Here is a 27,583-nt window from a genome sequence, read left to right as displayed (position 1 = left end):
ATTTTGTCCAGACCAAAGTAAAGTAGGTAGAGCTCCCAACATTTGACAACTAGTTGCTATAATGAAGAAATATTTGTATGTGAAAAGTTGTTATTTTATATTTGTCAGTTCCTGTACTCATCCTTTGTATCATAAGCCAAAAATAAGGAGCGGTGCAAAGGCCAAAGTCAGTAACTGGCCTGATCATTATTTGCTTGATTTTGCCCAGACTTCCATCCATTCTAAGAAAAAACATCACCAAGCTCCAGTCATCATGTGATTGTTTGAAATGACATAGAAGAGCTTTGGATTTCCTGTTTAGTGCTGATCAGGATCGTGCGGCGACACTTACACAGTGAAACAGTTTAACACAAGTGACTTTGCAGTAGAGTGTGTACAGTATGAATAAATACACACAATACTTTACATACATTAAAGATCATTGAAGTATAATTGAATTCAAAGGTTTATTTACTGAATGTGTTCAGGCCCTGTGCCAAGGCTGCAACAAAAAGAAGGAGGCAAGAGGTTTGACTTTAAAATAAAATATATTTATGAACTAAAGCACAAATAAAACATACACTGTTACTGCCGTTTGCCTTTGCATGACTCCTTATTTTTAGCTCATGATACAAAGGCAGAGAACACGAACTGACAAATAAGGGTCAAAGGTCAATTTTGAGCTATTTATTCACATGATAAAGGAGCTCTCAAGTACAAACAAAATGACATGAACTCATTTTTGACCAAACATGTTATGCCTTTGTAGGGCAGCATTTCTTTATTTGGCTTCTGTGGTACTGTAATCAGTATCAAGCCTTTCTCATTACATCAGATTTAAATTTTGAATTTTAGCACACAGAGTATTTTGCGTATGAGAGAAGAACCCTTCCTAAATTTGCAGGGTTTGTGTGTTAAACATGTGTGAATGAAACAAAACATAACTCCAGGTCTGTTTGTGATGAGGACACTCCATTATAACATAGATCTGAAAATAAAATAGTGTGATATGGGCCATTTAAAGACAGAGCTCCAGGTTTGATGCAGGTGACAAAAGCCTTAGCCGTTAGCCTCTTGCTTTTCCAGGTCATGGTTAATCCTGGTCAATCTTCTTAGTCCTTATTAGCGATGCTGCTGCGCGGCCTGTTCTTGTGCCTCACATGCAGCCCTCTCCTGCTCACTGCACAGGTGTGAGACAGGAGCAGGGGGAGCAGCCACCCGCCACTCTAAACAAGCCCATCACACTGTTCGGGTGAGTGCTGCCTTTTTTCTTTTTTTTGTAATTATTATTCTTAATTTATTTTAGAGCCTATTTTACAAAACAACTCCTTGTTTTGTAAAATAGGCTCTAAAATAAATTAAGAATAATAATTGCTCTCAGTCTGAGAGAAGAACACATTTTAAATATTGCAAGGTTTGTGTGTTAAACATGTGTGAAGTGAATGAAACAAAACACAACTCCAGGTCTGTTTCTGGTGAGGAAACAACATCATAACATAGATCAGAAAATAGCGTACTATGGGCTTTTTTTCAGTTTCATTTATAATAAAACGATTGGGAAGTGGGAAGAGTACCGCTACACTCATTAATATAATTATTCACATTTGCTCAAACAAAGAAATCCTACATAAAGTCAGATCTTATGGATTCAAATAATCAGTCCATTTTGTTTATGCTTCATAGAATTTGTCCCTTTTCCATTTTGTAGATCAGGGGTCTCCAACATTTTTCCTCCGGTGAGCTACCAAAAATGCCAGAGAGCTTCTCATTTTAGCAGCTGCAAGAAATTGAGTCAATTATAAGAAAGAGGGCAAGCCTTGGGGTACAATTAGAGGCCTATAAAACATAAGTTATTGTCCATTCATTAGTGCACAAAGTTGGGCTTCAAAATGATATATTTACAATAGTAATAGGCAAGTCATTAACAAAATTTTTGTTCTTCAGTACAACAGTATAATTCCCTTGGGAGCTACTTTAAAGGGAATGGAGAGCTACAGGTTGGAGACCCCGGTGTAGATTCTAATGTCAGTCCATTCATCTGTTTTACTGTTGAACTAGAATTCACTTACTTACACTTACTAAACACATACAGAGAGTCGGTCTGTTACAAGCGGAACTCAAAACAACATTATATTTTAATGCAAATAACTGCTTTGCTGAGCACTTGCTCTTGCTGCAGAGAATGCATGGCATATATAACATTGCTTTAAGAGATCTAACCCAGTGACCAGGTGCCAATATCCAGACATGATTAGGCCTATTGTGCTTTTGCTTTTAGAGTAGTACTCAGTTACATTTACTTGAGTACCTTTTTAAAGCAATTTTACTTTTCGGAGTACTTTTCTAGCAGCATACTCCTACTTTTTTTTTTTTTTTTTTTTTTTTTTTTTAAGTTTCTTGAATAAAGGTTTCGGTCCCTCTTCTGACAAAAGCTTTATGCAACAATATGAGATGATTTGAATATTTGTGTTTGTTGCAGCATTCTATGATTTAGTTTGTCTAATTTTTGTGTCCATCCAAAAATCCAAACTTTGCACATTATTCAATATTTTCTTTTGTAAATCAGCTACTTCCAAACAGTCAATTTTACTTAAGTCATTCTCCCAAATACTTTGAATCATTTCTTGGATGACTACTTTTCAGTTCTACTTCACTAGTATTGTTTGTTGTAACACTACTCTTACTTGAGAACAAGTTTTGGTTATTATAGTTATTTGTGCCAGATCTGCCTTTCCATAGCACTACTGTGGTACCAGATACCTCTGTCTCTACCTCTCCTCTTACAGTGGAACTGTGTGCACACTTGAATAGACAGTACCACAATGTGTTCAGTTAAAGTAGGCCAGAATACTTGACCGAACTGTCTCAAACCAAATAGAACTTTAATCTCTGCTATACAATAGAGATTTATTATTAGGCTACAAACACATAGGACATGATGGTCAAGTTGGCGATCTTATAAAATTATATTTTGCTTCTCAAGATAATTACTTGATCAGAAGGTAGAATGAATTTCACATGAGTTCCTCAGTTGGGTTGCCAATTCAAATTCTCAAATCCAGTTAGTTTAAATCTAAAAGTCCTCTCTCTGACCTGAATGGTCACTACCTAAACCCCAGCCTCTGCAGCTCAGGCAGGGAATTCTGGAGGTTCTGAGTATTCAGTTGTCACTGTTCCACCAGTTGTGCCAGTTTGACCCTGTTTGTCCTTGGGTAATTTTCGGATTTCACTAGGCTGAATGCTCTACTTCCTCTACAGTGTTCTTAGTCATCATAACATAAAGACAGTAAACTCGGCTTCCTTGCCTCTGCTCTCTGCACTGAAGACACTGTAGCCCAGTACCCTTCCAGCTGTGGAGACGCTGTAGAATTGAGATTATCCAGCCTCTTTGTTAGCTGTAATAATCAGGCTTTCCTCTGGAGGCGCTCGATCTGGACGGCTTGAGGCTCCGTATAGGTTTGTTATTGTGCTGCATGCTTGTGGAGAAGTGGGGGAAAGGCCGAGAGAAAAGCCCGCTGCTCTCGCATTGTGCTCCAACTCCCAACCACCTACGTTGCGTGCGTACGGACCGAGTGATTGGCTGATTCCCTTCCGCGTCAACTCGGGGTCAGTTACGGACTTGTTTCAGCTTTTGTCCGCTTTACAGGCTTTATCTGTGCGAACACACCTGACTCCGTGTCTCTGCTTGCGATGGGCTAGGGCTGGCGCGTCGGCTTACGGGAGAATTGTGCGCGCATGACACACCATTCCGTTCAAAACTTGGGTTACTCCAGCGCGTGCACGTCTGTTGTGGCAGTTTCTCATTTTCTTCACCCATGAGTCTAGTCCACTCAAACCAAGAGGTAACGACTCTCTTTCCGACTTTCTATTGTTCAGCGCGATCAAATTGGAGTTGGCGCAAGTGTCAAGTCGCAAAGGCTGCACTTACTGTGATAACTGAAAAATCTTTTGGTGCCTACTTCAGACCTCTACAGTGGCTCTTGAATGTATTATTATTGTGCACCTTGAACTGTAGCCTTCAGTTCAGTGTAATGTACATTGTGATGTGACTAATTTGTCTTTTCCACAACCTCTGTATCGGGCCAGAGTGCTCCTCTCACAGTCCCTCTCTTCTGTTACAGGTCAGAAGATGGTCCAGTGTCGGGACCAAAGCACGTGGCGCCCCCAAAGCTCCCTGACCCTCTGTGACCCTGCCTCTTCCTGCCTGACGACCTGTGGTCCTCCATCTGTACCCCTCTCTGACCCTCTATATACCCCCTGACCGCTCTGACTTCCTCTTTGACTTTCTGTTTTCCCCTTTGACCCCACTGAACCTCCCTTTGACTGCCTGTACTGTCCTCTGTACCCCGACCCTCTGTACCCCTCTCTGACTCCCCCTCTGTACTCCGCTGACACACCGTGCCTCTGTATCCTCTCTGTACACCTCTGTGACCCTCTGTATCCCCCTCTGAGCCCTTTTATGCAAGACCATTGATGCAGTGGTCAGAGATGCAGAGGTCAGAGCTGTGTCTGCTGGTGCTGTCTCTGCTCCTGCCACAGTGTGGCAGTAGCGTCACACCCAGAGTCTCCTTCTCATTAGGTCAGTCCCACACAGTCTGTGGTTAGTCCACACCACTGCAACAATCAACACCTCACTGAAGATCATTAACAAATCAACTGTTGTTATATCTGACAATTGGGACTAATAATACATTGGATTTATATAGTGCTTTTCAAAACACCTAAAGCACTTTACAGTGAATGTTTCATTCACTCCACACTTGGTGGTGGTGAGCTACTATTGATACTCTGCAACTGATGTCATCAACATTCTCTGGGGCTGTGATAATAACTGTTCTGAAGCTCTGTTACCCAAGTTACATTTTAATCTGATCTTTATTTTGACACAATCTGACCATAAAGAACTGACTAAACTGGAGCTGATGCTATCAAACAAGTCATTAGCCACTTTTTGTTTTTGGTTTTCAGACAATCTTAAAACATTTTTTTTGCTAGTTAATGTGTGTATTTTGTCACCAACTGCTGAACACTCCTCTGGAGTAGAGGCACACAGGCAGAACACCTCTAACTTGATGTCACTTCAAAGTATTAATTTAGCTACAGCTGCCCCGGAGGCAGGCCACCACCACATCTGCACACACCACAGTCATACTAGGCAGTGTGGGGGAAGTGCCTTGCCTAAGGATACAACTAGAGTCTCTGGCACCCCACTGTGGCACCTGATATTTCCAGAGGTCTCTTATTGCTGGAGGTTTTGTCACAGTTGGGGCGATATGGTGATCTGATCCTGTGTCCATGTGCAGTGTAGGTGACATGGTTATGTTGTGCTTTTGTGTATTGTCAGGTGTATATTTATCGTGTGTTAATTCCATCACTCACCAAGAACCATAATGTAAACAAGGGCCAAAACTTGATAAGAATGACACACTAGTTAATATTAGACACACAAATAAGTAATACCTTTATTTTGAAATCAAAGTTTAAAGAAGAAAAGAAAGAGTACAAAAATACAAGATGTATCAGTGAGTTATAAAACTAACTCACTGATACATCTTGTATTTTTGTACTTTTCTTCTCAACGTTTTCCCCCCAAACTGCCATGTAACTTATGTAAAACTATGATCCATATTTAGCACAGGTACTATCCACCAAACCAAGTGAGGATTAGACGAACATGAAAATCTGACATATTTGCTTTAACCAGTCACAATGAAGTGTGAACTCCCAAAGCAGCACATGGCTGGAATTTCCCTTCAATGTTGTTGTTTATTTGTGCTGACAGAGGCTGAACTTTGTGCCAGATTTTGTTTCAGATGGATAGGCAGCCAGACTTTTGCAGCTATAGGCATGCAAGGTTATTGAATGAGTTTATTATTGTAATTAAATTACAATTGAGTTGTCAGTGGTTTTTAACATATTTATTCTGTCTGCAGGATAAATGATTAAAAAAAATAATAAGAAAAAAAAAATTACATAAACTTTACTTTTTTAACAAAGGTGTATTACACTTCTACGGGGTATTAATTGCTAATGAATAATATATTTAGAGCACTAGTTTACCTTTTAATGATGCATTGAGTCCTCCCTCCCTTTGTTCTCCATGTTAAATCACCCACCCTTGCTATCACAACTTGCATGCATTTTGTGAAACTACTGCACATTGCATCAGGTTTGTTAAGCTGTAGTATATTACCTTGTATCATGTTGTTGTATATTTATGGAAAATTGCTGTATGCTGAGGGCTGAGCTTTGGATAGGATTGTACTCCTAACCATAAGGAAGATAAGGGCCCAGAAGAGATTGCTAAATTACAAAAACATGTATGGATGATGTGTGAAACTTCTTCAGGCAGCTTTTTGATAAGGGATCATGTCTCCATGCTAATTAGCAAAATGTAAAAGTAAAATGACATGAGCATTTTATAACTATACATAATCCTACCACTTACTATTTTGCTAAAATACATGTGCATTTGTGGCTCAGATGAAGCATATTCTAGCATCCCTCTAGTTAACAGCTAGAGAACAAGTCAGAATGGTAGAATTCTTTGCTGTTTACCTGTCACATTGCAGATTTGTTGATCTTGTTTATGGTTAATATCTCTGTAACTACTGGCTCTATCCACATGAAACAAAAACTGTCACAAAGCTCAACCTCTATAAACATAAATCAAAAACAAAAAAGTTTTTTTTAATAACTTCAGAACATGGTGCCATTATTCAATCCCAAAGTATATGGAGCCAATCCAAAATAAATATTATATTACAAGTTTCGTTATTTCTTTTGAAGTGAATCTTCCAGACAGTAGACCTTGAAATTAAGACCTCATCAAATTTGAGAATGTGAATGCAACCCATTATGTCCAATTACCAGGGGATTGGTGGTTATCTAGCTCTTATCTCTCATTCTATAGCTCTATCACTCTGCTGTAGTCAGGATTCATTCACACTGTGGTGGTAAGAGACTTCTGTAGCCACAGCTGCTCAGAGAAGACTGACAGAACTGACTCTCTAGACCACCATTACCAACACACACACACACCACATTCATGGTAGGCAATATGGGTGAAGTTTCTTGCCTAAGGACACAACGAGAGTACTGATTGGGAAGTGGATCTCCAATCTCGGGTTGGTGGAACGAGAGCTCTAACCACTGAGCCACCAATTCAACAGCCATCTGAAAGCATAACATCATATGGCATTCTACTATTCATTCAGGTCAGATTTCAGTCTTGTCTCAAACTGCTGCTGGATGTGTTTCAAATGGCAAGGCAAGTTTATTTGTATAGCACAATTCGTACACAAAGTAATTCAAAGTGCTTTACAGAATAAGAAATACATTAAAATCATAATAAAAACAAATCAAAACATAAGTAATCATGAAGATTAAAATTAAAAAAGAGAGACATAAATTGGAGAGAAGAGTGCGGAATGAAAACCTTTCAGTTATTTGCACAGTTAAACAGAAATGTTTTGAGCCTGGATTTAAACGGCGTCAAAGAAGAGTGTGTCTCACATGTTCAGGAAGACTGTTCCAGGTTTTAGCTGCATGAACCTGAAACTCTGACTCCCCTTGTTTAGTCGTGACTCTGGGCACCAGCAGGAGGCCGGTCCCTGAGCTCCTCAGAGTGTGAGATGGTTCATATGACACTAACATGTCACAGATGGACTTTGGTGCTCAGCCATGGAGAGACTTGTACACAAGCAGAGCTGCTTTAAAGTTTATTCTCTGAGACCTGAGCGCAGGACTTATGTGCTCGTACTTCCTAGTTTGAGTCAGGACCCGAGCTGCAGAGTTCTGGATGTTCTGCAGCTGTCTCACAGCTCGTTTGGAGAGACCAGTGAGCAGAACATTACAGTAGTCTAACCTACTGGAGACAAACGCATGGATAAGTTTCTCCAAGTCTGCTTTAGACAGTAAACCTTTGATTTTTGCTCTGTTTTTTAGATGGTAAAAGGCTGCAGATGTTATTGATTTGATGTGGCTGTTAAAGTTCAAGTCTGAGTCCATTATTACCCTGAGATTTCTTGCCTGATTTGAAGGTTTTAGAGAGAGAGACTGGAGGTGACTGCTGACACTGTCCCTTTGTTTCTGTGGACCAAACACTATGACTTCAGTCTTGTCAGAGTTTAGCTGGAGAAAGTTGTTTTGCATCCACACACTGATCTGTTGGATGCAATGACCAAGTGAGTCCACTGGTCCATAGTCTCCTGCTGAGCACTGTAAACTGAGGATGAGGAACAATAAAATCATAAATCAAATGTAGCCTTTGTGATTTCTCAGGAATGATGCTCCATGTTTGTGAATGCAGGTAGCCCCGGCCGAGCCCTGACCTCCTTCCTCCTTCATGATGTCCAGAACTGCACCACTCTACTGCTGAGCCCAGACCACCACATACTGTATGTGGGAGCGCAAGACGCTGTGCTAGTGCTGGACGTTAGACACCGCCAGGGCATCAGTCTCATACGAAAGGTACACAGGCAGAAGGTTACAGGTTTAATCTCAGTGGAGTTTCCCACCACATCTAAACTGGTATAAATCAGGTCTAAACCATTAAGGCAGAACTATATACAGTGCTCTAAAACTTAAAGGAACACTTTGAATATCAGATTTCAATCTGAAAAAAAATCTGTTGGTACAAATATGGACAGGGCAATGTCTTTGGAAGAAAAGGATGCCATCTCTTTTAATGGAAATGAACAACAGGTGCTCTAGAGCGGCAATGATGAGACAACCCCTAAAACAGAAATGGTTTTGCATGTGGAGTTCTTACCATGTAAAAAAAATGGCAAACATAGAAAATTTTAAAATGTTTATTGACTTAGAATGTGCCTAGTGCAGTTTAGTTACCTGTTACAAAAAGTAAGAAAAGTAACCATGTTGTTAGGATGGTGCACAAATATTTTAGGTTTTTCTTCCTAGTATTTTTCTATAATCAAAACACATATATTTTTGTATTAGATGTAATTGAATATTTGTCATCACTGTTTAGATATTGCTAACTATTACTAAACAATAAAATAACTTGCCTGTACTTACCTGACCTATCAAATGTTCTCACCCAATTAAAGGAGGTGGCCTACAAAAGGAGCCAGCCTCAGCTTATCCAGGTGGAAGGAGCTGTGTGTGCAGGTTGCAGCCATGCTCATTTGAGGCATGTCCATGGAGGGACGCAAAGACCTCTACAGGCTAGAAAACAACCAAACATTTGACTGCCATTAGGTATTGGAATGAAATCCATGAACACACTGTCAGACCCTGCACTGGTGCAGTAGGTCCTGGGTTCCTCCTGATGCACAACAATGTCCTGCCTCATGTGGCAAGAGTCTGCAGGCAGAACCTGGACGATGAATGGGATTGATACAACTGAATGGCCCTCACGATCACCTGACCTAAACCCAACAAAACACCTTTGGGACATTATGTTTGGGTCCATCAGACAATGCCAGGGTGCTCTTCAGACTCTACAGGAGCTCAGTGATGCCTTTACACAGATCTGGGATAACATCCTACATGACACATTAGGAGCATGACATAACATTGTCAAACTTGCATAGAAGCACATGGGGGGCACACAAGAGAAGCATTTTGAGTTGCAGAAACTAAATGTTGACAAAATGGACCAGCCTGCCACATCATTATTTCACTTTGATTTTCAGGGTGTCTATAAAATGAAGCCCTCTGTAGGCTGAAAATGTAATTTCCATTAAAAAAGGGAGTATCTTTTAGACATTGCCCTGTTCGTATTTGTATAGATACTGTATCCAACTTTTTTTCACATTGAGATCTGATGTGTCTTCAAAGTGTTCTTTAAATTTTTTGAACAGTGTATACGTTGAGACACACCGTAGCTACAGTATTTTTTTTACCCAAAGGACAAAAGTGTAGAGATATTGGACTCTAAACTAAGCAATAAAACTGGCAGCACCAGTTTAAGAGCTACCACTTTTTAAGAACTACTGAGGAAAAATATCACATTATTTGAACTGATACCTTTAATGAATATTTGTATTACTACAACTTGCTAGTTTATGATGTAATGTAAGCAAAATAATGAACAACTAAACCTGTTAGTGTGTAGAGAAGGCTTTCGTAGGCTGCAATCAAAATATTATTCCATCCTATCCCTCCTTCTATCCACTATACAATATTGTCATTGAAGAAGATGGTAACAATAATAAGAAAGAAGAAAAATCTTTTGTAATTTTTCTGTTAGTGTGTATCTATGAAGCTGTGATCACTATCCTTCTCTTCACTTGACCTCTGTACAATGATGAACTATAGGAGTGGTTATTGGGCCTTTTTCTGTACCACCATTAGATTTGCGCTGTAGAGATTTGTATAAATAACCTGGTAGCAATTTATTTTAGTGTATGCATATTAAAATTTAACTAGATGCTCTTTTGCATATTTATAAGTGTTTAATTTAATATTACTGATATTTAGTATTGATTCAACCCTTTTTCATGTCTGCATAACCTTACCCTGCTGCTAATTAGAAATGTACTAACCATGTACACCAAATTGACCACTTTATGCAAATCAGCAGTTAGTTCGATATTAATAAGTGGACCCCAAAATAAAGAGTTATCAGTAACTCATTATAGATCTACACATTTTAGATACATTTAGTATCTAGTGACTTTTTGGGGGATAATTCTGCTTTATAGTTACTTTCAGTATTATTGTTTATCATCTATATATGTTAGCCATATACCACACTTCAGTATGATCTTGAGAGGCTAGTGGTTATATAAAATAGCTAAGCAGTTATTTATCTTAGCACTTTACATGTATATTTGTATGTTGGTGTTTGCAGTTGGAGTGGAGCCCTACGGAAAAAGACACTGAGGAATGTTCCATGAAAGGCAAGAGAGTGGTGAGAATGTCCAAGGCTCCTGCTTACTTACATGAACTCTTGTTGCTATGGATCTCAGTGTAAAAGAGTGTAACAGAATGCTCTTCTGTACAGGAGGACTGTGCCAACTTCATCCGTGTTCTGGAGTTCCTGAACAGAACTCACATTTACACATGTGGGACATTCGCCTTCAGCCCGCGCTGTGTCTACATCGTGAGTCTGCTGCTGTCTAAGCCTGTCACATTAATAACTAGATCGACTTATTGTTCAATATTCGTATGTACCTTTTTGTTTTTTGCACTGCTTTTGCACTTTTGGTAAGGTTACAGTCATATAAGGTTGAATTAATCATTTCTGCGGCTCATTACTGATGCAATTTAAGTATTGAACTTTTTCATTCTGCTGTTATTTATGTATTTATTTATTTTTTGTTTGTTTTTTGGTTTTTATATTTAAATCTTTGTTGTGCTTTAAATCTGCGTTTCTACCTCTAAGTAGGTAGCTAAGTAGTTAGCTATGGACATTTGAGATGCTGTTTGCGGAGAGAAAGAGCAGAGTAAGAACGAGGCCATTCCTATTGTGTTTGCCTGGTTTCCCCTGGAAATTGCTATGAAAATAGCTCAACTAATTTTTATTTTTATTTTTTTATAGTTTTAAATGAAATGCTCAATGTAGCCACCCTTTGCTTTGTCTCCAGTGCCACATACCCTTGGCCTTCTCTCTATGTGCAGATGAATTCATATGACACGGTTTTCACTTCCTAGCCAAAAAAAAAAGTTAATCTGCTGACCCTGCCTGAGGGTCCAGTCCATAGTCCATCTGTTAAACTGCACCTTTGAGACCTTTGACTGAGACACAAAGGTGACAGAGAAGTGCAGTGGAAACGCTGCTGCAAAACTGCAACAGTTTGCTCCAGCAAAACTTAAATTTCCCTCAGGATCAGTAAAGTTTCTCTCTGTCTCTCTGCGTCTCTTTCTCTCCTTCTCTCTCTAATGAGTTTGTATAGGTTTGACTTTCTGAAATGAGTAAAATATTAAACTTTTTCATTCTATTCCAATAATTGGTGATAGACTGTACTTCAGAAATATATCACACTTGTTATTGTGACAGGGTTAGTTCTGGCACCACTCCTCCCTCCCCACACAAACATGCACGCATATGCACATCAGTATAGACACATACACACACACCCCTGTATGGCTCTGGTCACCTCCAGCCTCTTCTCTTCCCCAGGACACGGAGACACTGTCCATGAGCCAGCGGTCAGATGAAGGAAGAGGCCGCTGCCCGTATGACCCGTATCAGCCCAACACGGCCATTGCTGTGGGTAAGGGACACATCTGAGGACTCAGCCCCCTTCAGTGCCCTCAATGTCTTGATAGAAGATGGAGCTCACTCTCTCAAGTGCCGCAAATAAAATTCCAATTATTATTTTTTTCCATAGAATTTGCGTTTTGCTGTGGGCTACTCAGCAATACACTGCAACGAATAAGCATAAGACACAACATTTTATTTATATGAATTATTTCAAAACAAAAAAGCACACATATTATGTAAAATGCTCTTTATTAAGCTTTAAGACATGTTGTAACATGTCTCCCTCATCAAACACGTACCTGGAATTGTATTTTCCCAGTTTTGTGATGTAAGAGGTGAAAATCGCTCCTCTTCTGTCCATCAATCAAAATCTGAGCATTTCTGCTCTCAGATGCCTTCCATTAATACTGCACACTTCTATTAGCATGTCTGTCCAAAGATTTAAAACATTAAGGCCAACAGTGTTGGGGAGTAACAGATTACATGTACCGGAGTTACGTAATCAGAGTACAAATTATGAGTAACTGTATTCAGTTACAGTTACTGTTTCAGTGAGTGGTAATTGGATTACAGTTACTTTGTTGAAATAAATGAATTACAGGGCGGTATTTTACTGGTTTCACATTTTGGGCTATATCCCCCTAAACCAGGACTAAACCAGGACTAAACCAGGAATAAACCAGGTCTAAACCAGGACTAAACCAGGACTAAAACCAGGTCTAAACTAGATCTAAACCAGATCTAACCCAGGTCTAAAACAGATCTAAAACCAGGACTAAAACCAGGTCTAAACTAGATCTAAACCAGGACTAAAACTAGGTCTAAACTTGATCTAAACCTGATCTAAACCAGGTCTCAAACAGGTCTAAAACCAGGTCTAAACCAGGACTAAAACAGGTTTAAACTAGGACTAAACCAGGACTAAAACCAGATCTAAACCAGGACTAAAACCAGGTCTAAACCAGGTCTAAACCAGGACTAAACCAGGATTTGACATTGATTTAACAGGACTAAACTATCAATAATATTTTTTATACGGTTAAGTAAAGTCTGGGCTTTTTATTTTCTTTTAGCAAACAAAACATCTTATGTTACAATATCCTAGTCTTTGCTTCTCTACAGCAAATCAAGTAATCCAAAGTATTCAGATTACGTTACTCACTTTAAGTAATTTAATGGATTACGTTACAAATTACATTCTGGGGTATGTAATCTGTAATCTGTAGGGGAATACATTTTAAAAGTCACCTTCCCAACACTGAAAGCCAATAACAATACAAGTAATGCATAATATAAATTTTTTAATAAACCACAAAGTTAGATAGACATTCAGCCACAAGATAATGGGCAATAATGAGTACAAAGCTTGTCAGCCTGCATCATGCTTTGGTTTTAAATGCCAAATGTACTGGAGCGGGCAGGATGGCCGTGATATCTATCTAGATGGGAAATTACAGCATAAGTGATAATGTTATATATAGATACTGTATTTCCTCATTGGCACTTGCCTCGATGAGTAGGAGCTGAAGAGATCACAGTACAGGGCAGCGAGGACACTGGACAGTATGGCAATGACAGTGAGTAAAGCATGCAAAAATTGTAAGAGTAAAGTAACTTCAATATAATATTACTCAGGTAGAGGTACAAAGTAGTTGTCCAAGAAATTACTCAAGTAAGAGTAAAAAAGTATTTGGGGAAAGAAAGAGCAATGTAAGTGAATGTAACTTACTAAATTTAGGTGAGTAGTACCCACCTGTGATGTATGCCATGTGCTTTGTCTCAGAGGGAGAGCTGTACACAGCCACAGTGGCAGACTACAGAGGGAACCGGCCTGTCATCTCTCGACACCTGAGCGAAGCCGCCCGCGGGGATCTGAAGCTAGACGACACTCTGGGCTGGCTGGAGGGTAAGTCTGTTTAAAGATCCTTCATTTAGTCATTCATCATTGTTTTATTTACTTTGTCTTTAACAAACACACAATTGTACTGAAACAATCTGTCAAATCCTGTGTGCGGCCGGCAAGCGTTCACTACTGATCGCTCTTCCTTGGTCAAAAGGAACAAAGTCCAGTTGCGACTTCTGTCTTAGAGAAAAATGTTTCTGAGTTCGTGTGGTGGGGAAATAAATATTGTGGAGCGAAAACAACAGCTTTACAGACAAAATAAGGCTTAAAAAGCAAATAAATAAATTTTGCCTGTTATGTTGCTTATAGTGCTGCTTCAGTGCTACTCAGAATGTTGAGGAGAGTTTTTCAAGCAAAATGATGTCAGTGCAGAACTTCTAATGAAGGGGAGGTGACTCTTGACACCTGTTTTTGTGCAGAGCCCACGTTTATGCGCTCCATGTTTGTCCCAGTGGAGGAGAAGATCTACTTCTTTTTCAGTGAAGTTGGGCGCGAGTATGACTTCATCGACAGGCTCCTGGTGTCCCGTGTGGCTCAGATTTGCATTGTAAGCATTTCACACCATGCTTTAGTATACATTGGCCTGTGTTACGGTTTTGGTATGTTTGGAGAAAAGGAGTTGCTCAGAGAGTTAACACTTATTAAACATATTAATATATGTATATATGTGATCTAAATGTCTTAGCAGTTAAAGGGACAATTCGGAATTTTGGACATAGGACCTCATTTCCTTGTGAGCCAGAGTGCTGTAGATGTATGGAGACACTTTTGAAATAATCCATCCAGTCCTTGTATTTGGAGAGGTTATTGGTGCTAGTCTAGCTCAAGTCAATGGCCACTGTTGGTCTTATCCACTCCACAAAACACCCGAGGCAAATCTATTATTACACCAGACTGTCCATGGAAAGGTTTGTGTCCATAGAATCATTTTAGAAGTAAAACCAACCTTGCATTTGAAGTCTGTTATGTCTGAGCAGCAGCAGCAAGTTGTACTTCCTGATAGAAAGCTCGGCAGCGGCGGAGTGATATCACCTGGCGCCATGTCCAAACCAGCAACTTAGAAGTCATAGTTTTCTTGGGTCTCTTACTGGAAAGTGGTGAAAACTTTGTGGTGCCCACCTGCTGGCTTTATTTTTGCAATTGATAAATGCACACTGATTTACCATGTTGCCACATCATTTGTAATCCACTGATCAATCCAACTGTAGTGGAACTAGCTACAACGGGTCTCTCGCGACTCTATTTTGAAGTGAATTGATTACATCACAACTAACTATAGCAGAGTAAAATTCCACTGCTGAGAAAATAGTCCCTCAACATGCAACGATTCATGCGATGCAAGGTTAATTTTACTTCTAAAATTATTCTATCAACACAAACATTTCCATGGACAGTCTGGTGTAATAATAGATTTGCTTCGGGTGTTTTGTGGAATGGGTAAGACCAACAGTGGCCATTGACATGCACTAACCTAGCACCAGCAACCTCTCCAAATACAAGGACTGGATGGATTATTTCAAAAAGTATATCCACACATCTCCAGCACTCTGGCTCACAAGGAAATGAGACCCTATGTCCAAAATTCTGAACTGTCCCTTTAATACCCCATATAACTGTTGTAGCCTTCTTTAAACCTCAATATTTAAGAACTCCCCACAACGCAAATAGAACCTTATAATTCTAAGAGGATGTTTTGACACTGTCTGGAAGAGGCCAGTCTCCTTAAATGCCAAACGTGTTGACCTGGATGCTTAAAACTTCTTCAAGCCCTAGTGGTCACATCTGGCAATGATAACTTTTTATAGGCTGTTACTGTCTCAGCTGTGATGGTGAAAGTACAGATATTTAAGTTTATTTGAACATTTGAACTTCAAAAACAAAATGTCTGATGTTCCTTGTGCTCATGTCCCATGTGCTGATATCCCTTTTCCCATGCGCAGAGTGATGTGGGGGGACAGAGGACCTTGCAGAGACGCTGGACAACATTCGCCAAAGCTCAGCTGCTTTGTCAGGATGACGGAGAACTGCCCTACAACCTGATCCAGGATATGGACATCCTCCCACCAGAACAGGGTGCTGCTCCTGAAGACACGCTTTTCTACGGTGTCTTCACCTCTCAGTGGTGAGCAAACAACACAGGACTTACCCACACTGCACTTGAGTGAGATCTTAGTCCTACTAGAGAACAGGACAGCTGTCTCTGTCCCTCTGACACCTCTGTCTGCTGATACCGATATGTACTGTGTGTCTTTGAGGACTGTGTCTCAGAGCTTGTCCCCTGTGGTGGGATTGTGTCTCTGTCCTCGAGTAGCGCCGTGTCTGAGCTTGTTTTCTGCGGTAGGATTGTGTCTTTGTCCTTTCTGTAATTTAATGGGACTGTGTCTTCCCTGTCCCCTCTGTTCCAGGCGGTTAAAGTCTGGTCTCTCGGCCGTCTGTGTCTTCAGTCTTGGCAGCTTCAGGTCAGCATTCTCTGGGAGTTACAAAGTCCTGAATAGGGATACGCTGCAATGGAGCTCGAGACTCCATGAGAAAATAGCCAGTCCTGGAGAGGTCAGCTCCATCATACTCTTACTTTTTTAAGAGTGGGGTATTAACTGCTAACACATAAGATGTTTAGATCACTGTGTTACCATTTATTGTTTTGAATATGTTTTTTGCTGAAAACAACATCACTTTTGTGAGTCTCCCCTCTCTTTGCTCCCTCATTAAGTCAGTCCCCTTCAGATCACATTTCACAACATGACACAATCGCGTGCGTGCCACTAATGAAATACGGCACATCGCAACAGTGAGAAGAGGAACCAAAATGTATACTCCATGTTTGCTCCAGTAAGAATACTATACTATACATACTGTACATACTCACTCTCTGTAGGTGGTCTCATCCAGCTTGGGTCCTCTACCAGAGACCTGGAAGTTTAAGGTTTTTCTGCAGTATCTTTGCTATTCCTGTACTGCACTTTTTTGGAGTGAGATGTCTAATGTTTTTTCCTGGGATCTGCTGTAGCCTCTTCCAGTTTGGGGGTTACAGCCACTAGTGCTCTGATCACCATGGGCACCACTGATGCCTTCACCTTCCAGATCTTCTCCAGCTCTTCCTCCTGGTATTTCTCTAATTTCTCATGTTCCTTTTTCCTGATATTACATATCAATATGCTTGGTATTGCAATGGCTTTGTTTTTTTTTGCTTGTCCAACACCACTATGTCTCTTTTTTTTCCACCATCATCATTCTGTCAGTTTGAATCTGGACGTCCCGCAGGATCTTGGCTCGGTTGTTCTCCACAACCTTTGGAGGTGTTTCCCACCTTGATCCTGGGGTCTCCAGCCCATACTCTGCACAGATGTTTCTGTACACTATGCTCGTCACTTGGTTATGTCGCTCCATGTTTGCTTTCCCTGCAGCATCTTACACTTGCAGTTCTGTGCTGGACTGTCTCAGGAGTCTCTTTGCACAGTCTACCCCTTGGGTTTTGTCTGGTGTGGTTGATCTGGGCCTCTATTGCTCTGGTGCTCAAGGCCTGTTCCTCTGCATCCAGGATAAGTGCCTCTGTGCTGTCTTTCAGACCAGCTCTTTTGAGCCAGTGGTAGGATTTCTTGATATCAGCCACTTCAGTTATGTTCTTGTCCTGCCATGAAGATACTGAAGTGGCTGATATCAGGATATCCTACCAGTGGCTTGCGAGGGCTGGTCTGAATGGCTACACAGAAGCAGGATTTGAGTACCCGAGCAATAGAGGCTCAGATCTACCACATCAGTCAAGGTGTAGACTGTGCAAAGAGGCTCCTGAGACAGTCCAGCTCATAACTGCAGGTGTAAGATGCTGGCAGGGAAAGCAAACATGGAGCAACATAACCAAGTGGCGGGCATAGTGTACAGAAACATCTGTGCAGAGTACAGGCTGGAGACCCCAGGATCAAGGTGGGAAACACCTCCAAAGGTTGTGGAAAATGACCAAACCAAGATCCTGTGGGACTTCCAGATACAGACTGACAGGATGGTGATGGCGAAACAACCAGACATAGTGGTGTTGGATAAGCACCAGAGCAGAGCCGTGGTGGTGGACATCACAATACCAAGAGATGGCAATATAAGGAAAAAGAAACATGAGAAACTAAAAAGAATACCAGGCACCCAAAGAAGAGCTGAAAAAGGCTTGGAAGGTGAAGGCATCAGTGGTGCCCGTGGACATCAAAGAACTCAGTGACCCCCAAATTGGGGGAGTTACTACAGCAAATCCCAGGAAAAATATCACACATCTCATTTCTATCATGTTTTAATGTTCCCTCATCAAAAGCATGCCTGAAGAGGTTTCATCCATGCATGTTTGAGTAATCTACTTATCTCTCTTGGGCCTATTCAAAACTCAGCATACAATCCAATCATCCATGCTCCCGCACAACAGTTTCAATAAATGTACAAAAGGAAGATACAAAGTAATACACTCCAACTTAACAAACCCAATGTGCAGTAGTTATATTAGCGGAATGCATGCTGATAATATTATGATAGCTCTGAAAAGGGAGTGAGAAACTGAAAATAATTAAACATGTTAATAGTTCTGTGGCCATACTGACTTGTCAAAGCCTGATCCCGTCAGATCTCAGAAGCTGTAGTGACTATTTGTCAAATAAAAGTAACAAACAAAGCGGTGAGCAAACTCAGAACTAAACATAACTCAAATAATCACCTTTGGGCACCATGGGTATGTGGTTTACGCAGTACAAATCAATGTCCATGACCAGAGCTGATTTTCCAAGATTTATTTTCCATTTTTTTGGCAAGCAACAAGGAATACATGTTGAAGGCCTACTTCTGCTGCCTCTCCTCTTGACTGGTAAAAAAACATAGGTCCACCCACGTGCACTCTGGTCCATGTGTACCACCCTCCTTTATCCCCTAGGTGACCCAAATTAAACCAAAAGCAAAAAGGTGCTAACGTAAATAATACTAACTTAGACTAAGAAATTAGCAAGAATAATCTTAACATAGCAAAAATATATTATGCAAATTAACAAAACTAAATTAGTAAGCTAATTAAACAAACAAAAATAATAAACTAGTTTTAGAATCAACAAAATAAGCAAATAGCTCCTACAGAAGCTAAGCAGGGCCAGGCCTAGGTAGTACTGGGCAGTGGCAAAATCTGTCGGAGAGGCCAATGGCGCAGATTGGCAGCTTCTCTTCCATCAGTCTGCCCCAGGGCAGCATGTGGCTAGTAGCTTACCATCACTGAGTGTGGAATGAATGAACAATGAACTGTAAAGTGCTTTGGGTATCTTGAAAGGCGCAATATAAATGCAATGATTAATTAATACTCTGAAACTGCGAAATATAGCACTTACAAAACCATAAAAGGTGATCTAAATATGTTATGTGTTAGCACTAAATACTCCAAAGAAGTATAATACCCCCTCTCAAATAACTGCTGTTTCTCTTGCCATGTCCAGTGTGGCCTGCACAATGCCTCAGATAGTGCACTGCGATTTGTTAAAGAAAACTTTCTGACCGATGAGAGTGTGCGCCCGGTGGACAAGAGGCTGACATTAGTGTCACAGCACAGCTACAGTCACATCAGTGTGAAGAGGGTGCAAGCAGCCAACGGAAGGCCATATACCACACTCTTTCTACTCACAGGTATGTGCCAGACCTAAACTCACAGTAACCCCCCAAAGGCACAGTAACAATAGGGAGGAGGAAGAGCATGTAGAGTGTGTAAAGGAACAGCCTGACTATAATCAGAATTTATTATCACTTATTGAAACTACTGTAAAGCACTTTTTTTAGAGCTTTAAATGGACTGGCCCCACAGTACATTTATTTTTCTTTCTTTTTTTCTTTTTGTGGAAAAGGGACAATACATTTCCAGCAGCAGAAATATCTATTAAATAGTGAGACAGATGTGCGTCCTTTTATGATGCGTGCTCCTCCATGAGTTTATGGATATAAAAAGAGAGCAGAGGAGTGAGGACAGCCAGAGACAAGAGGCAGCTAAACTTTTGTCTGTCACAGTCCTCACTGAAGGTAAATGTTTTGGAGTGGAGTTTATTTACTGTATTCCTCGTATGAGTAACATCAGCGCACGCACACACACGCACACACACGCACACAGGGATTGTATAGTAAAGTCGTGTGTCTGTGTGTACATGAGCAACTGTGCCGTGTTTTGACCCACTTCCTCCAAACAGGCCAAGGTCCCAACCATCCGTATTAGAGCCCGACCGATATGGATTTTGTTGTGGCCGATATGAAACTGATATAATGGGAGTTGACGCTGCTATATTTAGTGATGTAAAAATTCACTGTAAATCTTGAATTGTTTAAAAAACTTAGGTTTGGCTCTAGTGGATTCTAAATTGGGTTTATTTAGGCAACATTTATTGTTATTCTGACTCTTTACATCATATTTACATACAGTAAATTGGCCTAATGGCATTTTTGCATCACATTCTAGCTACTAGTGATGGGTATTCCAGTTTTTTTTTTGAGAACTGGCTCTTTTGGCTCGGCTCACTAAAGCAGCCGGCTTTTTCGGCTCCCAAGCGACTCGTTGAGATTGTTTTGTTGCAAGCAGGACTAAACTAAAACTGAACCAGGACTAAAACAGATTTAAACCATGTGTGAAACAGGACTAAACCAGAATTGAACCAGGACTGAGTGTCGGGACTCGGTCTCTATCTCTCTCTCAAGACCAAGATTAGTCCTGGTTTATTCATTTTATGCTGAACTGCAGCCAAATATACACTTTTTTTTTAAATCCTATGCACACGTATATTTCTGAAAGTTTCGTTTTCAGCCGCTGCTGCTGTCAAACTACGGGTCTACAAGCGACTTGAAGAGAAAAAGTGAGAAAAAGAGAAAACACGGCTCCCAATAAGAAACGTGCTCCTGTTGTTCGCTTCAAAGAGTCGGCTCTAAGAGCCGCTTCGATCGCGACCGACCCATAACTCCTAGCTAGTAAACTATCGCTATTAGCCTTTAGCCGTAAAAACGTGCGCACCGCGGTAATTAATTATATGCATAAATGTGGATCATTCACACGTCTATTCACAGCTCATTTACATATCAATGCTGGTCCAGTAGCAAATATACGGACAATACAGTCACTTTACAATAGGCCAATAGAAAACAGCCTGTTTATGTGCGGGAGCTACAGAAGCTAACAGCTAACTAGCTTCAAAGTTAACATATTTCCAACACTCACTGCTTACACAGGCTCCTCCTCACATCACAAATCTGCACTAATAAAAGTCCTTTTAATCCAGACTCAAGACGATTGTCCATAAAAAGAATATAATCTCAGTGTTGCGCACCGCTGCGGGTGTAAACAATAGCACGTGAGTGAAGTGACGTGACTCTGGGGGTGTGTTCAGGGACAGTACGGACACAGACAAATTACACCGCAAATAAATACTGATGCGGAGCCACATATTAGGACATTTATCTGTCTATAAATTGGATTATATGAACATAATGTAGAGAGTCTAATATTTATAACGAGGTATAACATGCCCACGTGAAATATCGGCCCATATCAGCAAGCATATCGGCCAATAGCCGATATGTCTCCAGGTGCCCATATTGGCCGATAATATCGGCCAGGCTCTAATCCGTATCTGGGCACAGTTCAGTTGCACTTACACTGGACAAATGTAGCGTGCTGTCGGGGCAATCCATGCGTGGGTTCTAAAATCCTAATGTGAGCACACCCTAAGTGTATGAGGGTACAAGCACACATTTATTGACATTTACTTGAGCCTTCTGTTTACATTATGAGCCTGTCTACTGTGGCTAAGCAGACTTGTGCCAAAAGGACAATAATTAATTTGTTTGGGTTTATCCACTTTAATGCACTTACGTTTTTTTGGAATTGTTGTTATGTTTGATGGCCTAGCCTAATGTGAATGAAAAACTTTCTGGTATACTTACTGGAAAGGCTACTGGAATATATAAAGAATATTAAATAAACATTTACTTTCTTTTAAAAATATGTATAAAAGTTTATTCTGGGCTATTTATGCAATATTAAAAAAAAAAAAAAAAATAGGGAAAAACTTAGTAACTGCATTTGATATTCATTTTTGGTTTCGGCCACAGATTTTAATTTCGGTGCATCCCTAGTTGTTACATTATATTTATAAATATTAAGAATATTTATAAAATGCCATAATGTTGACCTAAAAATAATATGATGTATTGCACCTATCCTAAAGTGCTGAATGCAGTTCTTATGAAATGTGCTCAGAAGTTTGAGCTGCTCAGACTTAATTCAAATGTACACACCACACACACGTTCTCTCCCCAGAGTATCTTGGCCCATTGGACAGATCAGCAAAGTTTTCCCAGGTCCTGATGGTGCTTGGCTGAGGTCAAGGTGAGAGACCGGACTTATGTGAGACCAGTGAGTCGCCTCATTTGACTCACTGCAGTTCTGGACCAAGATGGACAGTAATTTTGCATACTTCAAAATTGCTGGCATAAGTTTGGGGCAACTGTTATGAAGGCAGGGCTGTAATATACTAATATTTACCAAGTTTCAACTACCAAGTACCAAGCCTGCGTGGGGCACTGCCATTTTGTGAGCATATGCAAAGTTTACAGTGTTTTCATTATTAGTCTGTGCACTACCTCAGTGTTATCTTCTCTTAAACCTAGTGCTAAAAATCGAAAGATCAGTAAATCGTGATCTCTGCTTTGGTTGATAAGACTTGCACATTTTAATCAGCAGGTCTACAGCTAATCGTGTGTCAGTAAGAGCTCGTGGATTTACACTCTCTTTTTTAGAGAGCAGAGTGTGTTCTTTTATCTCCTAGTTTTGTCTCCTCTTCACAAGATTTGACTTAAATCTGCACAATTTGACTAAAAGTCCAGTTTTCCTCTCCCTCTGTCTCTGTGTGTGCATCTGCCTTTGTGTGTGTGGTGTCCTCCTTCCCTCGCTCTGATCCAGCTGCACACTCATTTAGTGCACTGACATTGCATGTGTTTCTATTGATAACGCTAGCACACATGTGTCTGCAACTAAAACAGTACCACTCTGTGATCACAACTCTACTGAACCGGACAGTAGTGATAAAACCTCCATAACAGGGTCATAACATAGTACTTATTGCCATTTTAATCCCTCCATAGTATATAGCTAGCTGCCATTTTCCAAATAAGAAGTGAGCATGGGGGTGCTTCTAGCTCCATTGACCTTGGGTCCGAGTAATATTCTATTGAAAAATCCAACTGTAAGGCTTGTCATTTTGATCTTTAAAATGTTCATATTACCACCACTGTTCAGATTACCTCTCTATATGATGCTGGTCCTATTTCACAATTTTTTTGCTAAATCAAGATATGAACATTAATAACAGACTAATCAGGCACCTTCTTTCCCCAAGGTCACATCTGCTAGCTTTGCTAATCACGTACCCCCTGCCAAACCAGCAGTGCAGGTGAGAAGGGACAGTACCTTCAAAAGCCTCACTCTGGATTGATTCTTTGGTTTTTACGATACTTACAGTTGATACTCATTGTCTCCTATATTTGCCCCTCTAACTGCCAGCCTCGATCAGCTGCATTTGACTGGAGCCGAACGCTATGGCTGACAACATACTCCCTTAGTCCACTTCTTTCTACAGTCTATGGTAAAGACTAATACAAACTGGTCACCCTCACCGTTGCTCTTCTGTCAGTGACAGGGCTCATCCACAAGGTGGTGCTGCTGCAGACTGGGCCTCACATCATTGAGGAGATTCAAGTGTTCAAGCAGCCGCAGACCATCACTAGCATGAAGCTCTCCAAGGTACTCACCTCCACCTGGTGTATCATCAGCAGTAAAGTCTACAAATACTACAAATACACCTGATGTTGCAGAGCTGAGTGTACACATTTCAAACTCAATTTTGATATTAAGGAATAGGCTTAATACTCAATACCAGAATGATAATAAAAACATTTAGACACTGGAATGTCATTTTCAACATAATTTTACAATGATCAACAATCAGTTGTTGTATTACCATGTTGCCTTATATCTGTGTAATCCCTCAGTCGCCATAGTGGGTTAAGGGCATATGCCAGGCTATGTAGTGTTACGCTGGTACAACCCGATATCATCAATATTTGCTCAAATTAATATCTAGATGATACTAGTTTTAATATCGATTAGTATCCTTTTGACAATCCTAGTGTGAAGTACGTGCTCTCCTGCAGGATGTCATATTTATTGGCATGTCGGGAGGGGTTCTGAGCCTCCCAATGGCCAACTGCTCCTTCTACCGGACCTGTGCCCAGTGTGTGCTGAGTCAGGACCCCTTCTGTGGCTGGGACAGTGGCAGGCGTGTCTGTGCGGAAGTGGGCCGTTCTGTGACCACTGTTCTGTAAGTATCACACACTAGAGTTTAGGGCTGTAATCGACTAAAGAAATTCTTGTTGAAAAAAATGCCCTGCTGATTGATCAGTTATGGTAATAGAGAATAATAATAATAATAATAAACATAAGGGAATGCATTAAAATAAGGTAAAAAGAGCATGTACATGTATACTGTGAAATGCAGTATGGCAGAACAACAGTCTACAACTATCAGTGCAAGTAGGTTCATTGGAGTTGTTTAAAGTGACAGTGACAGATGTTCTAAAGTAGCAGGTGTTATAGAGTGTTCATCCAACAATAGAGTTGAAGAAACCATTCTTGTGGTGTGAGGTTCTGTAGCCTCTTGCCCAAAGTCTTGGAGGCCCATAGGTCCTGGAGAGATAAGAGGCTGCCGCCCATCACCTTCTCAGCAGACCCACAATGCTTTGTTACAGTCTGTGTGTGTTCCTGTGGTACACAGGGGCCACAGGGGTGGTCCTGCACCATCATCTGGGCTGAAGCTTGGCTTTTCTCCACAGGAGGTCCATCCTCTGCTGGGCTTTTTTCTGGGCCCTTGAGCTCCAGGTTGCTACCATGGAAGCAGGTCACCAGCCGGTCATCTGCATCTGACGTGGCCCGATGAGAGTGGTCATACTACAAGGAGCACTGGTCACTGACAGACATTATCTCTTCTTATCTTCTCCTTCGTTCTACGTGGTTTGCTTTCCAGCCACAGACTTTCATTAATGTGCTCTCTCTCCTCATGTTCCATTTTTGACCTTATAGTTCATGTGGGAACTAGACTTCTGTCTTGAGACAAAGAGAGAACACACACTGAGCATGAGAGCAGTGCAGAGGACTTGTGCCTCTGTCGTCAGCCTCAGACTGATTTCCCTTTAGTTTATCTTTAGATGAGTTCTATTTTAGAGACTCACAATGCACTTGTCTATTTCCAAGGCCAATTGTAAAACTTTCCTCTGTGACAGTTCTCATATCTGAGTTTACATTGCATCTTTAATTTCCACGTGTTTTAGTTCAATACAAGAAATGGGTGTTTTCTATTGTTTCTTGCATAGGTCTTGTACTGTCATGGGAGTGTGCACCACTGTGCAGATACAAATGTTGCCTCACTAAAAGTTAAACTCTGTCTGCCACAACAGCATTGCAGCGTCCTTAAACACTACATTCTTTACAGACCTATAACCTACATGACCAATTACTGAAAGTGTGAGGTGACCAATTAGTAAAAGTGTGTTGCCAGATGAAGCCTTTGAGAGCCAGTGCTTTGTGTGCAGGGTCCAGGATGTGGAGCAGGGGCAGGTGGATGACGTGTGTGTGAGCTCCCTCACACATAGAACTCTGTTTGGATCACACATGCCCACAGGTAACAATTGTTCACTTAACATTTTATACCACCACAACCTACACATAATGGCTCCCAGGCTTGTTGTTATTGTAAATGGTATTTGGTATTTAAGGATGTGTTAAATTTGATTTTTCACCAGTAGATGGCAGATGTGACCACTCCTCTCATATGGTCTTTTTTCAGGCTCGCCTGTGAATACAAGAGGGGTGGGTCAGCCAGTCTAATTACAAATGGTAGATTTAAATGGTATTTCACTATAGAAAAGCAAAGTGTAAGAGTGTGTGGATGACATTATGAGGAGTCGAGAGCCAGACATGTAGAGACAAGGGGACACAGCTGGTAAAAGCTTAATGTGGGTACTACATTTGTGTTTTGTACAAAGCTAAGCAAATTTCCATCCTTAGTCCCATGCTGGGCCAAGGCCAGTCACATGACCCACCTTATTCATAAAACATGACAAAAGACACAATAACAGCTTCCACAGGTATCTCTCACTCATACACTTTAAATCACACACATCTCTCACTCGTACACTTTAAAACACACATATCTCTCACGCAAAATTTTTTAAACACACACATCTGTCACTCAAACATTTTAAAACACACACATCTGTCACTCAAACATTTTAAAACACACACATCTGTCACTCAAACATTTTAAAACACACACATCTCTCACTCAAACATTTTAAAACACAGGTATCTCTCACTTGGGGCCTCAGACCTGTAACTGTTGTGTCTGTGTGTTACAGCCCTTAGGACAGTGTTGGGGCCACAGAAATGTAACTGTTGTGTGTGTGTTGCAGCCCCGTGCCCTCCTGGTGTGCTCGTCACTGTCTCTCTGAATGAGGTGGTCCGGCTCCACTGCCCAGCCCCTTCCCTCTTGTCCCGGCAGCAGTGGGAGCGTCCCAACAGTCGCCTGTCAGAGGAGCTGTACCTGCAGCTGGAAGACGGCAGCCTTAGCTTTGTGGCCACCCCAGCCACACTGGGACACTACCTGTGTGTATCTGTTGAAAAAGGCTTCCAACAGACTATGGCCGTGTACCAGGTCCGACAGAACAGCATCCCCATCTCCTCCTCTAGCAATGCCCCCACCCAGCTCATCACAGAGCACCTGACCAAGCCCTTCACAGAGCACCGCACACACCCCCGCGGACCTCCGACAAGTACCTTCCCACTGCACACTGTCCGGTCTGTGCACAGAGACAGGGGCTTTGGGAAAGCTCCTGAGGGGCCATGTTATTTGAAGGAGCTCCTCATAGTAAGTGGGCTGCTGGTGCTGTGCTTCAGCCTGCTGCTCACACTGCTCATGTACACTGTGCGTATGCACTGCCACAACAGGACGGCCCCACAACCCCCTACTCCTCCCCGACCGCGAGGGGGTACCATAGAGCCACATCCCAAAGGCCAGCGCAGCAGCACCAGCTCCAATGGACACCTGCCCAATATCCCACTGTGACTCATGTGGACAAAAGAAAACACGTGGCCAGTGTCCCACTGTGACTTGTGGACCTGCTACTGTCCTGCTTTTTGAGGACATAAGAGGAGAGTCTGGAACCGGCCCACACAGTTGAGGGACAGAGGACTTGTGTCATGGTTGAGACTTGTGTTCAATATTTGTGCTTTTACAAAGATTATTTTAGACCAAACTTATGTTTTCTTGTGTATTTTCTACAAGAGAGTCAGTCTGCTCACTGTTTATAAGTCAGAGAAATAAAGAAAAGCTCTTATGGAATTGTTTCATTTAACTGACTAAAACCTTGACAGCAGACAGGGTCAAAGACAAGGCTAGTGAGAAGTGGAGTGTGAATGTATTGCCTTG

General features: G+C 41.2%; 1 protein-coding gene across 7 annotated transcripts; it reads left to right on the top strand.

Annotated features, from left to right (window-relative positions):
• The first annotated feature begins 130 nt into the window (after nt 1-130).
• sema4ab (sema domain, immunoglobulin domain (Ig), transmembrane domain (TM) and short cytoplasmic domain, (semaphorin) 4Ab) lies at nt 131-27,491 on the top strand. 7 transcript variants are annotated; one of them, XM_055157276.1, is made up of 16 exons: nt 2,648-3,585; nt 3,679-3,821; nt 4,101-4,558; nt 8,291-8,451; nt 10,799-10,858; nt 10,952-11,050; nt 12,071-12,164; nt 13,938-14,060; nt 14,477-14,604; nt 15,998-16,179; nt 16,463-16,607; nt 19,508-19,694; nt 23,735-23,844; nt 24,255-24,421; nt 25,689-25,777; nt 26,568-27,491. In XM_055157276.1, exons 3-16 carry the CDS (start codon nt 4,453-4,455, stop codon nt 27,218-27,220), a joined length of 2,304 nt encoding a protein of 767 aa, XP_055013251.1. In that variant the 5' UTR covers nt 2,648-3,585; nt 3,679-3,821; nt 4,101-4,452; the 3' UTR covers nt 27,221-27,491. The 7 variants fall into 7 exon arrangements, with proteins under 7 accessions (XP_055013253.1, XP_055013251.1, XP_055013252.1 ...); XM_055157278.1 differs by lacking the exons at nt 2,648-3,585; nt 3,679-3,821 and adding an exon at nt 131-1,231; XM_055157277.1 differs by lacking the exon at nt 3,679-3,821.
• Nucleotides 27,492-27,583: the final 92 nt, after the last annotated feature.

This window comes from Boleophthalmus pectinirostris, unplaced genomic scaffold (genome assembly GCF_026225935.1).
Source record: "Boleophthalmus pectinirostris isolate CB_2022bp ecotype Guang Dong unplaced genomic scaffold, ASM2622593v1 HiC_scaffold_21, whole genome shotgun sequence".
NCBI classification, from domain to species: Eukaryota; Metazoa; Chordata; class Actinopteri; order Gobiiformes; family Gobiidae; genus Boleophthalmus; species Boleophthalmus pectinirostris.
This window is presented reverse-complemented; position numbering and strand designations above follow the sequence as displayed.

What these genes read in the sequence shown, in the direction of transcription:
- sema4ab (XM_055157278.1), top strand. Translation starts at nt 4,453, where the DNA reads ATGCAGTGGTCAGAGATGCAGAGGTCAGAGCTGTGTCTGCTGGTGCTG. An exon ending in CAGAGTCTCCTTCTCATTAG is followed by an intron (nt 4,559 to 8,290) that starts GTCAGTCCCACA and finishes TTGTGAATGCAG; the next exon opens with GTAGCCCCGGCCGAGCCCTG. An exon ending in CGTTCTGTGACCACTGTTCT is followed by an intron (nt 24,422 to 25,688) that starts GTAAGTATCACA and finishes CTTTGTGTGCAG; the next exon opens with GGTCCAGGATGTGGAGCAGG.